This window comes from Colletotrichum acutatum (genome assembly GCF_030867785.1).
Source record: "Colletotrichum acutatum strain CBS 112980 chromosome Unknown BDZ83scaffold_29, whole genome shotgun sequence".
NCBI classification, from domain to species: domain Eukaryota; kingdom Fungi; phylum Ascomycota; class Sordariomycetes; order Glomerellales; family Glomerellaceae; genus Colletotrichum; species Colletotrichum acutatum.
The window spans coordinates 22,510-37,908 of record NW_026849023.1 but is presented as its reverse complement, the minus strand read 5'-3'; the positions used below and the strand labels follow the sequence as shown (position 1 = coordinate 37,908).

At 53.1% G+C, this 15,399-nt stretch overlaps 3 protein-coding genes across 3 annotated transcripts; 2 read left to right on the top strand and 1 right to left on the bottom strand.

Annotated features, from left to right (window-relative positions):
• Positions 1 to 2,342: 2,342 nt before the first annotated feature.
• BDZ83DRAFT_650081 (uncharacterized protein) lies at positions 2,343 to 5,951 on the top strand (the record flags this gene model as incomplete). Its single annotated transcript, XM_060510346.1, has 4 exons — positions 2,343 to 2,456; positions 2,537 to 2,778; positions 4,378 to 5,016; positions 5,072 to 5,951. 4 exons carry the CDS (start codon positions 2,343 to 2,345, stop codon positions 5,949 to 5,951), a joined length of 1,875 nt encoding a protein of 624 aa, XP_060366826.1.
• A 4,969-nt stretch (positions 5,952 to 10,920) lies between these two features.
• Positions 10,921 to 13,061, top strand: BDZ83DRAFT_614666 (carotenoid oxygenase). The gene is made up of 5 exons (XM_060507852.1): positions 10,921 to 11,286; positions 11,411 to 11,534; positions 11,622 to 11,998; positions 12,066 to 12,203; positions 12,276 to 13,061. The coding sequence occupies exons 1-5, from the start codon at positions 11,077 to 11,079 to the stop codon at positions 12,945 to 12,947; spliced, it is 1,521 nt and encodes a 506-aa protein (XP_060366825.1). The 5' UTR covers positions 10,921 to 11,076; the 3' UTR covers positions 12,948 to 13,061.
• BDZ83DRAFT_695773 (family 7 glycosyl hydrolase) lies at positions 13,050 to 14,931 on the bottom strand (the record flags this gene model as incomplete). Its single annotated transcript, XM_060511361.1, has 6 exons — positions 13,050 to 13,245; positions 13,304 to 13,440; positions 13,515 to 13,758; positions 13,851 to 14,063; positions 14,125 to 14,213; positions 14,290 to 14,931. The coding sequence occupies 6 exons, from the start codon at positions 14,929 to 14,931 to the stop codon at positions 13,194 to 13,196; spliced, it is 1,377 nt and encodes a 458-aa protein (XP_060366824.1). The 3' UTR covers positions 13,050 to 13,193.
• Positions 14,932 to 15,399: the final 468 nt, after the last annotated feature.

The following is a 15,399-nucleotide window of genomic DNA, read 5'->3' as shown; positions in this document are numbered from 1 at the left end:
CCTCCGCCATGCACCATTCGTACGAGTCGAGTCCGTGAGAATAGGAACCACATGCGGGGATCGGAAGAAACGTGGCCAGGTAGATTGGATAGGCGAAGTGCCCTCTGCAGAAACCGGGACCAGGAGGGGAAAACGAGGCTGAGTGGGAGGCGAATGGGGAAAACCTTGAGCCCAGGGTGTTTCTGGCAACTGGGAGGACCCAAATACATCCGACTTCTCGAGCGCGTACCTGACTGAAATAGAGTGCAGATAGTCGTCAAGCCCCTGCGGCACCTTTGTCGATGGGAGCCAGAGACCAATGAGAGCTTGGGTGGAAGAAAAGAGAGTACGAATTAAAGGTGTCGCACTCTATTGAAGCTTTTTTCTGGTTTTGTTGGAATTGAGTCGTCGTCGCCATGGGGTGGGGGGAGCCTGGGGGGTTTTCTGGACGACACTAGCCACAGACGAGAATTCGAGGTCCAGGACGACGACGAGACGGGACCAGGTCGGTTAACCCAAAAGGATAACCTAGCTGCCTAGGTTCTCGAGACAAAGTTTTAGGGGTCCAGAAGGCCGAGAGAGACGCGAAAGAAGCGAGGGGAGATGGTGTGCCGCAGCCGGCGACGAACCAGTCATCCAGTAAGAAATTGGCATTACGGTGCAAGTAGGCGATACTGGAGCAAACTCCCCTTATCACGGGATACTAAGTACTGTTTTGGCGTCTGGCCCCAGAAGTGACCGTTGGTTTGATAGTCGGAGCTGGTCTCACATGGCGAATCCTCGTGGACGGATGCAAATGTCGTGCTGCCTGTCGAGCAATTCAGCATGTCTTTGCAAAAAAGACCGTGAGCGTGAGGGATGTGGTGGCGTAGTTGATTTGATGGACCCCATCAAAGAACTTTTTGGCCTTTGAGGTGCATATGGGAGATTGGTTAGTGCGTAATGAGGATAATGATGTGCAGCGGCGAAGAAGATGAAGTGTACTGGCGAGGGATTGGCGACGAAGGATGCTGGATCTGGACGTAGCTGCCGGGCGCGAGAGCGCAAAGTGGAAAATTGGAGTGAAAGTCGGCCACTGTCATCGCCATCCTTTCTATCGTGCGGTGTCTGGTCCTTTGTGACATGATCGATCTCTCACGACATTATGGGTTTTTGCTTGCTCGGGACTCGGATAGGTTGTACAGATAGAGTCGTAGCATGTAATTCCTGCTTCATCGACGCATCCCCGGCTCCTCCGCGTGTGCTGACGAGAAATCGATACCTAGTCCGGATACTCTGTACGGATGCAGATGCTGAAAGTGTCGACAACTGGCACGGATGGCAGCAAGAGCTCATTGTCGTCGTAATCATCCACGGCCGGCAGCCGCCTGGCGCCGGAGCTGCCGCCTTCCGTGGGCCTCTTCCCTCCCCAAGGTTCTGGTTCAGTTACAGACGGAAGAGAGCGTCGAGTCTTGCTGTCTCAGAGTGCCTAAAGAGGTGCCTTGGAGGGGAACAGAGCGGCGCGCCGTGCGTGTCGTGAGTGCTTGTAGTGTACTGTGTAGACAGTGGTCTGCTGCCCACTGCCACTGCCACAGGTGATTTGTGCTGCGGCGGGCAATCAGCAAGAAAGCGGTGCTGAGAGTGAGGCTTTGGGGCTTCGAGGAGCTGGCTGAGCCACAGATCTGGGACGAGGGGGACCAATCTGGGGTCTTGTTTCCGCCGACACTTGCGTAAAAGTCTTGGCGGGCAGCCCAGATTGGTCTGGGGCAGATGCTGGAAATAGACCTCAGCCACGCCTCGTCATCACAGTTCGGGGCTGCCAGAGACCCGTCACAGTGAGAGAAGTGTGTGGGCGCGGGTGTGTGTGAGAGGTACTCCGTAGACCTCACGCCTCTGTCCCTCTCCAGGAGTGCCAGGGTGAACCGTATGAGCGAGGAATTGGAGGAGTGGAGGGCACGGAGGGGAGGGATGCGGTGCCCACTCGACTAAGGTTGAGAGGTGGGATCTGGCGCTGGCCAGTGACAGGACCTTTAATTAGGTACAAGCGAGAGGTACCGGTACATCGGATGCGACAGTGAGGCTTGTCCCCTTTGAATGTCCGTCCTCGTTGCCGTGTGGTCTGCATTCTCGAGGTGAATGGACAAGGTAGCTGGGAGTCTAGGAGTACTGTATCCGAGTGTAAGTGATGGTATTCGCGGATGCTGATGGTAATTCGGTGAATACCTGGTCCGTACTTACAATGTGCTTGCGGGTTGTATTCGTACCCTACTACCAATAGTCAATGTTTGGTTTGCGTTCATGGAGCTGCTGTGGACAGCAGACTGTGGACGTTCTCGGGTTGGTGTTTGTTTCTTTGCTTGTTTCCGCTTCATCTTGTCCATCTGATGAACCTTTGTCGCCCACAACCCGTAGGTTGGGTGCCAAGAAGAAGAAACAATATTGCCATCGTCGTCGCAGGTCGTCAGCCTCGTTCGGATTCGCAATTGAGTTACGAGCAGGTAAACTATCGTGAATCGTCACCACCAAAACACGAGAGTAATCTCAGCATCTCCAGAGTTCAAGGCGGTATATTGCGTAGGTAGGATACGGAAGGGGGGCTTCTTCGCCCCCAGGGACCGTTCGGCCGTCGTCACCGGGAGGATTGCGTCGCCGTTGCCTGGCATCTCTCGAAATTTTTGCCCGCAGAGACTCCTCCGTGGAGGTTAGAGCAACGCAAGCCTTGGCACAAACGAGAGCAAAGGATGTGAAAGGACCGCAAAAGAGTCGCAGCTCGAGATTGTGCCCCTCTGAACAGCCCGAGAAGGGCTTGGCGCGAGAAAGGTATGTGGGAGGAGGACGGGAGGACGTTGAATAGGCACATAGGTAAGCTCGCGACGGCGACAGGGCAGTACGTAAGGTAGGCCGGCTCTAATCGGGATTCGTCACTAGTAGCCGGACCAGGTGCTTGTCGTGGGTGAAGCCGTAGGACACGGTGGTGGTGACTGGGAGTCTGGAGAGAAGAGCAGCCGTCTGACTGATGAGTGTGTCGTTGGCCAGTGGCGGGGGGGAGGAGTACGGGAGTACGTGAGTACGTGCGCGAGAGAATCCGCCAGAATGGAGAAAAGGGCTAGGAGTGAGATGGCAGTGATTGGCTCAAGAGACTCAGAGTGCCTTAGGTAAGATGGAGCTGTGGATACGGTACGAAGGTACGAGGTTTGGGAAAAAGCTACATGTCGCGAGGTACAGTACATCCCCGAGGTGCAGCCAGGAAGGAGAGGGAAGGCACGCTGCCCACAGTCTCTGGATTGATTCCTCTTGCTCACTTGGGACAGAAAAGACGGAGTCGTGGTACGTGCCGGGGCGGATTGAGCGGGATCCACTCTGAAGCGATCTGGCCCCTGTCATTGGCCCGAGTTGCACAGCTTACGCGTAAACCGCCCATGAGGAGCCAGCCAGAGAGCGGCGTGCGTACGCTTTCTGCTGCTTTTCGCACTCCTCCCGCTTCCATCGTACACTCCCCCCTCTGTGCCTTTCTCTCTCTCTCTCCTTCAGTCTCTCTCTCTGCCTCACACGCTCACACACACACATCTCTTCCTTTCTCGCTACTACCATTCTCTTCGCCTCTCTTTCTGTCACCTCTGCGTGTCCAAAAGTCTACTCTTCTGAATACACACCCCTCCCCCTACCCCCTGGACCTTGAACCTGACCCCTTCCACTTCCCTTGCCTCTCTCACTCCTCACTCCTCTTCCACCTTACGCCTTACGCAGACGCAGCACACGCAACGCAACGCAACTTCTCTCCCACCTCTACCTACTACGTACGCTCGCTCGCTACCTTACGGATACTGCTGGCGTACGTTACGTCCGCTCTTTTGCTCCCGTCAATTCCCCTGGCGGCCCACTCCCCAATCGCACCCTCCTCTCCGCCCGCTACCAACCCTTTCAACACCCCCATCCCCCCCATCCCATCCCTTCCTTCTCGACATCGCACTTCACTCGCCTTCTGAAATTCGATTCTCGATTTCTACCGACGACAAGGCACCGAATCTTGCGAACCAACAAACACTCTCCCATAGCGGCCACGATCGCTTCGCTGGGACTCGCATTCACCCTCATGACCGACGCCTGAAATACTCCCGACCGACCCGGAAGTCAAAGCTAGAAACTCTTGGCTCAGGAACTCTTGACAGTGCCGAGCCTCGACTCTTCCAACTAGCAGACGAGAAGCAAACCCAGCCTTGGTCGACTAAAAACCACCACACAGCACCACAGGCAGCTTCAAGTTCGACTGGCAACCGATACAGCATTCGCGCAGCCTTGGACGACTATCAATTTCGACGACGACGACGACGACGACGACTTCCACTCTTTAAGTCAACCCATCTCGCCGACCTGATCTGACACAAATACGATTCAACTACTCGACGACCACTGGGAGAGTTCCGTCGAAGACCCTCTATCCGTTCCTCCTCCTCCTCCTTCTCCCTTCTTCGACACCCTCAGCATTCACATTCACCTAACCACCGACGACTTTGAGATGGACGGCCACGGTTACCCCCCGGGAGAAGGCCCCCCGAATGGCGATGGAGAGTACGGCGAAGAGTGGGCTCGCGACCTGAGGGTAAAGTTCGAGTCACTTCTTCGTGACAAGCGCATGACCGAACTTCGAACTACCTCCCGCCAAGGCACTCCTCAACCAAGAGAGAGCGCAAGCAGCGCCAACCTTCGAGGTCTCGCATCACCCGGTCCCGGTCGACCTTCAACTTCACACAGCTCAACACCCATGCCGCCGACACCACCCGCTTACTCTCGCCACCTTCCCAAGATTCCCACACCACCCGCCGCCCACGACCGCGATTCACAAAAATTCCGCAACCTGATGATCAGCCTTTCTCTTACCCCGACAAAGTACGAAAATCCTGGTTTGTTGGACGAGGCTCTGCAGTGCATACCCCTCGACCGGATATACGGCGAGGCGGAAGAGGAGTGCCAAGTGATGCAGGCCGAGGCTGAGAGTATGGGAGATGGACGCAAAGCCACTTGGGGCTACCAAGATTGCGTTATCCGCGCACTACTGAGGTAAGTTGGATGTTTCCACTTGAATTGTTTGGACACAGTCTAATTGTCTATACAGATGGTTCAAGCGATCATTCTTCACCTGGGTTAACAACCCCCCGTGCCCCGTATGCCTTTCGCCCACAATCGCCCAAGGCATGACGCCCCCGACGCCCGACGAAAGTGCATGCGGTGCACTTCGAGTCGAGCTCTACAAATGCTCAGCCGGAGACTGCGGCGCTTACGAACGATTCCCAAGGTACGGCGATGTTTGGAGACTGCTGCACACCCGCAGAGGACGTGTTGGAGAGTGGGCGAACTGCTTCAGCATGCTTTGCCGTGCCATGGGAGGCAGAGTTCGTTGGATCTGGAATGCAGAGGACCACGTCTGGACCGAGGTATACTCCGAGCACCAGAAGCGATGGGTCCACGTCGACGCCTGCGAGGAGGCATGGGACAACCCACGCCTCTACACCGAGGGCTGGGGTAAGAAGATGTCCTACTGCATCGCTTTCTCTATCGACGGCGCCACCGATGTCACCCGCCGATACGTACGCAAGAGCGATTTCTGCGCAGAACGCAACAGATGCCCCGAAGAGGTCCTGCTCTACATCCTGAACGAGATCAGGGGTCTGCGTCGCGGCAATATGAACAAGGATGAAAAGTTCAGACTCGAGAAGGAGGACAGCCGCGAGGACCGCGAGCTCCGGGGATATGTCATCAAGTCTATTGCTCAGGCCGTCACCGACCTCGTTCCTGGCATGCCTAGCCCTTCGGCGAGCAGCGCACCCCCTCCCCGTCAAGCAGCTCCTCAAAGACGCGACGACACCAAGTTGCCAGCTGAGCAGCCCGGTCGCCAGACCGGATCCGCGGAGTACCTCGCGGCACAGGCCAACGCAAACGCAAGGCATCACCAGTTCCCCCCGCACGACCCGAGCCGCCGCCGCGATCTGCCTTGAAGCACGAGCGCGAGCTTTACGACCGCGCTTTAACCCACACGATGGCATACCCGCCATACCACCTCCTGCCGACCCGAGGCCACTTCTTTTGCGGGCTGGCAATATCTGCTACTTTTTTCAAGATACCCAGTGGATGCCAGAACCCCTACCTCCATGGCCCCGAGGTCGTCGCCGCTCACCCGCCATGACGAGCGGCTTTTTGCACAAATGTGCAGCACCAATCAAGGCAATGATAATATTTTCTATGTCTAATCTACCTAAATCCGATACATTCAAAACCAAAAACAACGGCATCATAGACCGGCGCTCCGTCCCTACATATGAACTCGGTACCACACTTCAGACGGCCGTACACATCTGATCGTCGTCACACTCTGGATATCGCATCGGTCTCATCGGGCAACGGGGCTCGAAATGTATCTACCACCACCTCATTTACTTCGCTTCATTTCCTTTGTCGAAAAATATCGCGCGTTGGACATCCGCCGGATGTCGGCGGTAATAGGCGCAACCATGGGATAGGCAGGGCTTGCCTGGTCACTTTTATAAACAAACCTGCCTCGCACGACACGAGGCAGAAGGGAGAGGAAGCCGGCGATCGAGGTTCGAAGTCAAGGGACAGCAATGGCTCACCATCGCGCCGAGGTTCTTCTGGAAGGGGCGTTTCGGGGACTTCACACGTGTACGCTGGGTTGTGTTGCATCTTCGAGTCTTTTTGCATGAGCGATGAAAGGCACCAGATACGCTTTCCATCTGGCCGAAATGGAGTTGACGATTGAAGAAGTTTTTTTTTATTTACTTATTTTTCTCAAAGAGAACTTTTGTTTCTCTTGTCCCTCTGAGGAGAGGACGTAGATGGAGACATCCGGACCGCGAGCTTGAGAAGCCATGTCCGCAGGATTTAGAAGCAAATTTACCAAAGTTTGAAACGTTCAATATTATTTTCATCATGCCATGTGAATGTTGAATCTTGAATCTAATATGATTTCCAAATTTTATCACCTGATTTACTTCCGTTTGAAGATCGTATCTTGATAAGAAGCAAGGGGAATCGTTTCATCATGGTTGACCCTTCACGCTAGAATTGCCTCAATGTCGGTGAGGTTGATGCAGGTTGACGCTGCGATGCATTGGAAAGTGGAGTTTGTTGGTAGTCCACTGTCCACCCCCATTATTCTATCCAACCCTGACTTTTGCTCTATCATCTCTTCCGATCCGCCCGCCTGCCCGTCTTCGTACCTTGGCTTTTGGAGCGGTGCTGTTGGGATTGAATGGTTCCCGTTGAAGATGGCGTTGGCATTCGGCATTTTGACATTGGCATTGGGGGCGTTTGCCGCGCCGGGCTGTGGTTTCTTGGCTTGGGGGTGGCGCTACAGCGCTCCTCCGGGTTCACCACCTGCCTAGGCTTCCATGGCTTCTACTGTGGTAGCTAAGTAAGCAAGTCGTTGGGATCTTGGCCTTGTGTGTGACGCAGCCCACAGCCTGCGTGATTCAGCCCAGATCAGGCGAGTTGCTCAAAGGTTGGCAAGGCAGGAGAGCACGTGTTGTGGGCGAGCCTACGAGGCTGTTTTGACACCCGTAACACCATACCGTAAGAAGGGAGGGGGGGGTGGTTCCCGCCAAGGATTGGGGTTTTTCGACGCAGGCTGTCGGTTTCTCTTACTCTTTCAACGGGCTAGGGATATAAATTGGGGTTTCCAAGGTTTTCCTGATGCGTGGTGGTTAATTACAGCAAGGATATTTTTGACGGGAAGGCTAGGAGGGGGGGGATTATTCTCGCTACTGCTAGTCGAACGGGCGGGGGGTTAGAGTCTTAGAAGTTGGACGACATGGGGGTTGGTTTTCTGAGAGCGCATTGGAGATTGCACTGGTATCAGACGAGGGGGAACGACGTTCAATCAACGGAACGGGCGTTGGTGAACAGCACGGCATCCATCATCGGCTGGCCGGGGAGGTAAGGCACGTAGGCAAAGTAGAGACGGATAGGCGGCAGGGCCTGGGAGAACTGAGAAGCACAAAGAGAGGGAAAAATCGACAAAGGGTTTCTTGATGGGAAGCCGGCCGCCGGGTTGGCGTCTTGGCAATCCGGCAGTGCAACTGCACGGAGGTGGGGTTCCCGGTGCCTACGGATACCTTTTTCTTGTTGGTTGAGTACGGAGTACTTGAGACGGGGATTTCTTACTGTCCTTGGGGTTGAATGCACGGAGGGGAGGATGTGATGCAGAGTTTGTGGATGGATTGCAGTAGTGAGAACCTGGAAGTAGAGGAAATAGAAGAGTCGGGAAATCAGTATCGGTTCCTCTGTCTTGTTTGTTAACTCTTAGAAAGGCGTTTGCTGTGTGCGTCCGGATACCCGAGGTTTCCCTCTGGGACTGCGCGGGGATGAATGGTTGTGGTAGGTATCCCGCCGGAACAAGCGCCCGCGCACGCGCGCTTGTACGTGTGTGCGCTACTCCGTACACTATGGTCTGATCTAATAGGAAGAGGTTCAGATTCGAGAGTATAGTGACGACGCAATCCCGCTCAACCACGTGATAACAAGACGGAGAGGGAAGTGTAAGAAAAGGGGGGACACCTCGTGGTGGTGACCTTATTTGGACACAATCGTTCGGGTTTTGACTGACTGAATTCGAAAATTGCACGAGCTTGTCGGACTTTTTGAGTTGTCCGATGATTGGGACGGGTGTGAACCACACAGTCGGAGAGAGCAAGAAAACAGTTCTCGGACATGGACCGCTGGGTGGACCGTGAGGCTTCGATGATCAATGAAGCGGATACCTCTACTGAGAGGAGGAGGAGAGAAACACTGAACCGTGAGGCCAAGAGCAAATCACAGCATAGGGAAAAGGGGAGAGACTAGAGAGAGAGATTCTGGCTGCTGGCAGCATGTGCCTTTGCCCCGTCGTCGTCGGCGGGATGGGCACAGGGGTTTAGGTGGTGACGAAGACCTGGGTCGGGATGTGGGGGGACAGGGAGCAAAGACTCTCGAGACCGAGAAAAAAAAAATCTGGCGTAATTCCCGAGCGGCTAGTGATTTAAGGCTTGCGCGTTGCGTCTGGCGCTTTTTTGGTATCTTGTCTTAAACCCGTTTTGGCTATAGTGTCCTGTTCGTCCTAAAGTAGATAAGGCACAAAAAGGGGAAAAGGATACTGAGGCACGGAGTAGGTTGCTGCAAGTTGCGTACTTACGGAGTGCCGGTGCCGACGGAACGGGGAAGCCAGTGATTTTAAGATGAAAGGGGGCATCGCTTTTGAGATGGGATGGTGTGGGTATGGACCGTAAGGTGGTTGCACTGTTACAGTAGGCAGACAGTTGGTGTTGTATAGATATTAAAATAATGACTGTACAGGAGGTGGATGAGGGTGATTGGGGTGATAGAGCCAAGGTACGGGAGCTATGGGGCTAGTCCGATGGCGGTGATTGGGTGTGTTAATACGAGGTACGAGGAGCAAGCGAAGGGCTGAGCTGAGCACCCTTCAGCCTTGAGGAGTGTCGATTGGGAAAGTCAGGTGACGAAAGAGGTAAGTAAATTGCTTCCGAGGTGCTTGATTTGGGAGTAGCGGAGACGGAGCTTTGCTTACGAATTGGGATGAAGCTTTATGGATCCACGACATGGAATATAGACACCTGTGTTGTGGGTATGGCTATTGTCGGTATGGTCAAGAGCGGCTTCCGTGTGGTTGTCAAGTCGACAAGGCATCATTTCTTGGTGGAGTCTTGTTGAAAACACACATCTTAATCAAGCCATCGATCACTTTTGCTTGAAAACTGGTCGTTGACCTAAGGTAGCAAAGCCAAGAAGGAAAAGTTGACAAGATCTAGATGCTATTAACATTGGAGCCTGGGAGTGATGTTTAGTATTGTTTATCATTCCGCGAAGAGTGCAAATTCTGAATTTCCTATGCGGACCTGATGAAGAGACCTGAAATCCAAATATTTATCTTGTTAACATGAATTTGTTTCTCCTCTTTTCCGAGCCATACGAATGCCATTCAAACTTATGTTGCAGATTCTTTACTCATGCTAGACGTCTATATAATGTGAACGAGGCATCAAACAAGTGTTAGCAAATGATGAAGCTAAAAGCAGACACTATGATCAAAATGGCATATTTACCTTGGGATCTAATTGAAGCTCTGATTTCTTTTCTCCCACGTAGAATATTGTTTCGATGAAGATGAGAAGAGGGCCGAGGCACAAGACCTGTCTGAGCTGGTTTCGAATAGGCTTTTGGACAAATGTACATCATTAACTAGAAATATGATCTCCTCATGGAAATCCAGTGTATGGCTCCCCATGGCGACTGGATTTTGTATCATGAAGATTGAATCTCAAGACCTTATCTATCTTACGTAAATACAGCATGGTGAGTTTATCGACCGCTTGAGATGGTAACATAACATAAACCAACCCGTACGTTTGAGTTTTCCCGAGGTGTTCGGACCAAGAACTATGGCTCTATACAGGTGGTGGCGTCTTAAATCATCATTCACGGAAATCTCGCGCTTGTTTGATATGCCGTCTCCGCTTACAAACTCTCTCCAGCCGCGGACTTTGAGCTGGCGGCCCGGGGAGATAGGACGGCTGGGCGAGCTGGACCAATAGCAGCCTTGGCATTTGGCATAGCCAAGCCCACATCAGCTAATTGGTATCCAGTTTAAACACGGCAATCGAGAATTCGGCGCCTGGAATGTTTCCGAATCATCATCATTTCGAGATCACTAGAGATTCTACGACAGCGGGAAGCAAGGCGGGAGGGAAAATAGTAGTTGTCGGGGTGCAGCCCGGGGTAAAGTGGGGCTCCCGGGCTCACATGGCGGGGACATTAGCCATCCCGCATTTGCCGCTTGCGGGTGGTACGAAACTCGATACCAATGCCCTTGTGGCCATCGTCTCAAATGATGAAATAGAAATAAAGGTTTAAATATCTCCTCTCCGCATCGTGGCAAAATAAGTTTGCATCCCTCGTCTCGAGGTTTCCAGTATCCCAATTAGCAGCCCAACTTTGTAGATTCCATTAAAACGGTCTTCTTGTCCCACCCACATCCATACTCCTGCACGCGCCACCACCACCAACACCAAAAACCCGCAACCGCACCCGAAGCACCACAGCTCAGATCGCACAATGGCGGGCCACTTCCGCGCCTCGCTGGCAGACCCACCCGCCAAATCCTTCCCGGATCGGCCCCAGTTCTCGGCCTTTATGAAGCCGTGCCGCTTCGAGGGCGAGGTCCGGAATCTGGAGGTCGTCGGCACCGTCCCCGCCGAGCTGGACGGCGCGTTTTTCCGTGTGATGCCAGATCCCCAGTTTCCGCCGTTTATTGAGAATGATCCTGTATGTGCTTGCGTCGCGATGCATCATTTTCTTTCTTTCTTTGCAATTACCTTCTGATTTGTCACAAGACATATCATGTTTGTTTTACCTTAAACTATAGGAAAATGATCTAATTTGATGTCAGTGGTTTAATGGCGATGGAAACGTATCGGCGTTCCGCTTTCGCAATGGCAACGTCGATTTCCAGCAGAAATACGTTAGGACAGAAAAGTTTGTTCGAGAACGAGAGGCGAATCAAGCTCTAGCAGGTTAGTCAATCACATCCTCACCTCGCCTAACACAAGATTCGCGACCTCACAAGACTCTAACACGCTGCGATTGACAATAATATACAGGCAAATACCGAAATAAATACACAGACGCAGTCGAATTCAAGGTCCGTACCACAGCCAACACAAACATCTTTTACTTCAACAAGTCTCTCCTTGCCATCAAGGAGGACGCGCCGCCGTACCTCATGGACCCGATCACGCTCGAGACCAAGGGGCTCTGCGACTTTGACGGCCAGCTGCCGAGCTGCACCTTTACGGCGCACCCCAAGCTGGATCCCGCCACGGGCGAGCTTGTGTGTTTTGGGTATGAAGCTAAGGGCGATGGGACGCCTGATGTTTGTTATTTTAGCATCGCCCCCGACGGCAAGTTTCTCGAGACCGTGTGGCTTGTGGCGCCTGTTGTTGGCATGATTCATGATTGTGCTGTGACGGACAACTGGGTATGTGTGACGGGGAACGTAAAGGACTTCAAGTCATGGTTGCTTGTTTGCTGACCTTGCGTCTTAGGTGTTGTTTCCCATGATTCCACAGATATGCGATATTGACCGGTTGAAGGCGGGCGGGGAGCACTGGCAATGGGATCCCAACGTGCCTTTCTATCTAGGCGTTCTACCCAGACGCGGCGCCAAAGGAACCGACGTAAAGGTAAAAAGCATGCCGTCATCCTCGCCATGCTCTGAGTGTAAAAAGCTAATCACATCTCTCTCTACCTCAAAGTGGTTCCGCGCTCCAAACGCCTTCCCAGGCCACACCACAAACGCCTACGAGACCCCCTCAGGCAACATCGTCGTCGACCTGCCCCTCACAGACAAGAACGTCTTCTTCTGGTGGCCCGACGCCGAGGGCAACGCCCCGGACCCGCACGACATCCGCGCCGAGTACGTCCGCTTCGAATTCGACCCGCGCGCCACGTCAGACTCGGCCCTCGACCTCCCCGCGCCGACGCCCATCCTGCGCCACGACATGGAGTTCCCGCGCATCGACGAGCGCGTGCTCTCCAAGCCGCACCGGCACAGCTTCTTCGACATGATGGACGCGACGCTGGGCACCGATTTCCCTGCCATCATGCCCGTGTTGGGGGGCGGGCACCCGCTGTATAATTCGCTGGGGCATCTTGATCATGAGACGGGCAAGTTGGAGGTGTATTATCCTGGGTCGCGGCATATGGTGCAGGAGCCTGTGTTTGTGCCGAGGGGGGAGGATGCGGAGGAGGGGGATGGGTTTTTGATTGGGCTTGTGAATAATTATGGGACCATGTCGAGTGAGTTACATGTTATTGATACCAGGAAATTTACGGAGCCTGCGGCGGTGGTGAAGGTGCCTATGAGGTTGAGGGCTGGGTTGCATGGGAATTGGGTTGATGGGAAGGAGTTGCAGCAGTGTCAATGATGCTCCTAGCTTGGGGGTACGTAGCAAGCACGTCACTTGTGTATTCAATGATGTCCACTTAAAATCAGAGTAGATACGTATGTTGAGAAGTAAATAAGGCTACAGGATGGAGACACACCGTCGATGCCGGAGTACCAATTGCATGTCAGAGATACGTACGAAGGAACCAGAACCTGTCCCTCGTCTAGATCTTTATCCACCGCGTTGTCGAACTCACATTCCTGGTCGCCACTTTTCGATTCCAAGTTATACTGTTGTTCCGATAGGTCCAAACCGAATATTTGACCATGCAACTTTGCTTTCGGAGTGTTAGCCACCACAACTGCCTCTCATATAGGCCGCTTCCATAGACTTACGCATTGGGATAATATCTCTCAACCTCTTGAGGTTCGGGACCATTACCCCACGAAGGACAAGGGCCTCGCTCCGCCCCCGGAAGACCCGCACGGTCCGGCGGGAACGTAGAATCAAGCCAAAGGTTGTTGGCCCAGTACTGCGTGACAAAATTAGCTAATGTCGCCTTCAAAAAAGGGGCAGCGGTGCGCGTGTAAGTGGTGACGAACTTACATCATTCGAGATGGACATTGTCAGGACCATGGGGCGTCGCAAGGCCTCATTGTGACGCGGGTAGCCGCCGACTTGAGCAAAATACTCGGGATCTTGAAAGTTCGTGGGCAGAGCTTTGCAGTAGTCAGGACTCAGGCCACTGGTGTTTGGAAATCCGGGATAAGATGCCGCGGGTGTTTCGATCCTCTTTCCATCTTGGATAAAGAATTGCTTGATATTGTCTTCAGAGAACTGTGTCACTACCCTGTTCATATGATTCGTGTCAGCGGCCACTCAGGGATCTTGTGCGGTTCTGGAAAAGACAGCATAGTCGACGTCATCGGTAGAGTTTCTTACGTGAATTTCCTGCTTGTATCCACGGTCTTAAACTTGCCGTAGAACTCCTTGTCGCCAAGTCTGTATGGATTGTAGTCGCATCCGAACCTGTCACATAGAACTTGACCCGGAACCCCTGCGTTGGCAGCATCACAGTCCGTAGTTTGGCAGACTCCATAGCCAGTGTCGACGCAAGGTTTCGAGATCATGGAGTATGAGTGAGCATTGGAATTCCTGAGAGTTTGGACACAAGCTGTTAGTCCCCTCATCTGATGGAGTGCACCAAGATTCTTACCAGACATCAAATTCGGCGCAGCAAGCGCCATAATTTCCCGTCCCGCGAACCTGGTCGGTCTCTGAAGGTACCCAACCCTCGACGTTCGCCTACACCAGTAAGCTCAGTCAGTAGAGACACACAAGGTGATAGACATCAAGTAAAAATGATGACGTAGACACTCACCTTCCCTCCGACAAAACGATTACTCCTCGGACAACTCGCATCACAATATCCAGTCCCATACCTCGCCCCCGCCTCATTCGTAGGATACCTCGCCATGCCACCATCAGGCTCCATAGCCACAAAGTACAACGCACTGTTGAGAGCACACTCAATAGACGACAACTCAACATCAAAAGCGAGTTCACTCCCCATCAGCACAAAAGTCTGATACCGATCCGTCCCACCCGGTTCCAACAGAAAGACGCGCGAGTTCACGTTGGAAGAAAAGGCATATTGCGTCACAAACTTTTGCGACAGGGTGTTACTCCCAGTGGTGGTGATGCCGTATCCGTCTCTGTAGCTCTGCGCGTCTGCTCCCTCGAGGGCGCAGGTTGATGTACAGGAGGCGGTCGTGTTGCACTGCGCGGGGTCCCATTGGTTGCCGGTGTAGCAGTTGCTGATGCTGTTTGCGTTGCGGATCCAGCGCCATTCTGCGTCGAGGACGACTCCCGCGTCGATGGTGGCGCAGGAGGTTGTGCCGTTGGAGGATTTGCTGCAGTTTTGCCAGGAGAGTCTTGGGTGTTGTTCTGGGACTAGGTTGCCTACTTTCTGAGCAGCGGCAACGGTTGCCAGGGCGAGGTTGATGATGGCTAGAGAATGCATAATCTTTGTTAAAGATTTTGATAGTCATATATTACTGGGGATGCAGCGCAACCAAGTACAATTGAGCTAGGGTATTTTATAGTTGGAGATCCATAAGTACTAAATCTTTTAATCGAGCATTTGAGTAGTTCACGCCTGTTTCGGAGGACACCACATATTGCAAATGGAAATGAGAAACCGATACCTTACAGCTACAAAAGAAAGAAAAGTATGTTAGAGTATAGACCTGGTCATGAGGAGGGTCAGTGCCCCTCGTCAATGTGAGGAGCCGGAGCGTGCTCCTCCTTGCGGCCGACACCAACCAAAACATGTTCCCGGCAAAGCCCAATCTGACCAAAAGGTGTGTCGGCTGCTGACGTAGGATCCGGTTGAATAAAAGGAGAGTCATTGCTGACACTAGATAGCATGATCTTGTAAAAAACTCAAACTCATCGGGCGATGCAATATGCAGGTCGGTCATGGTATGGC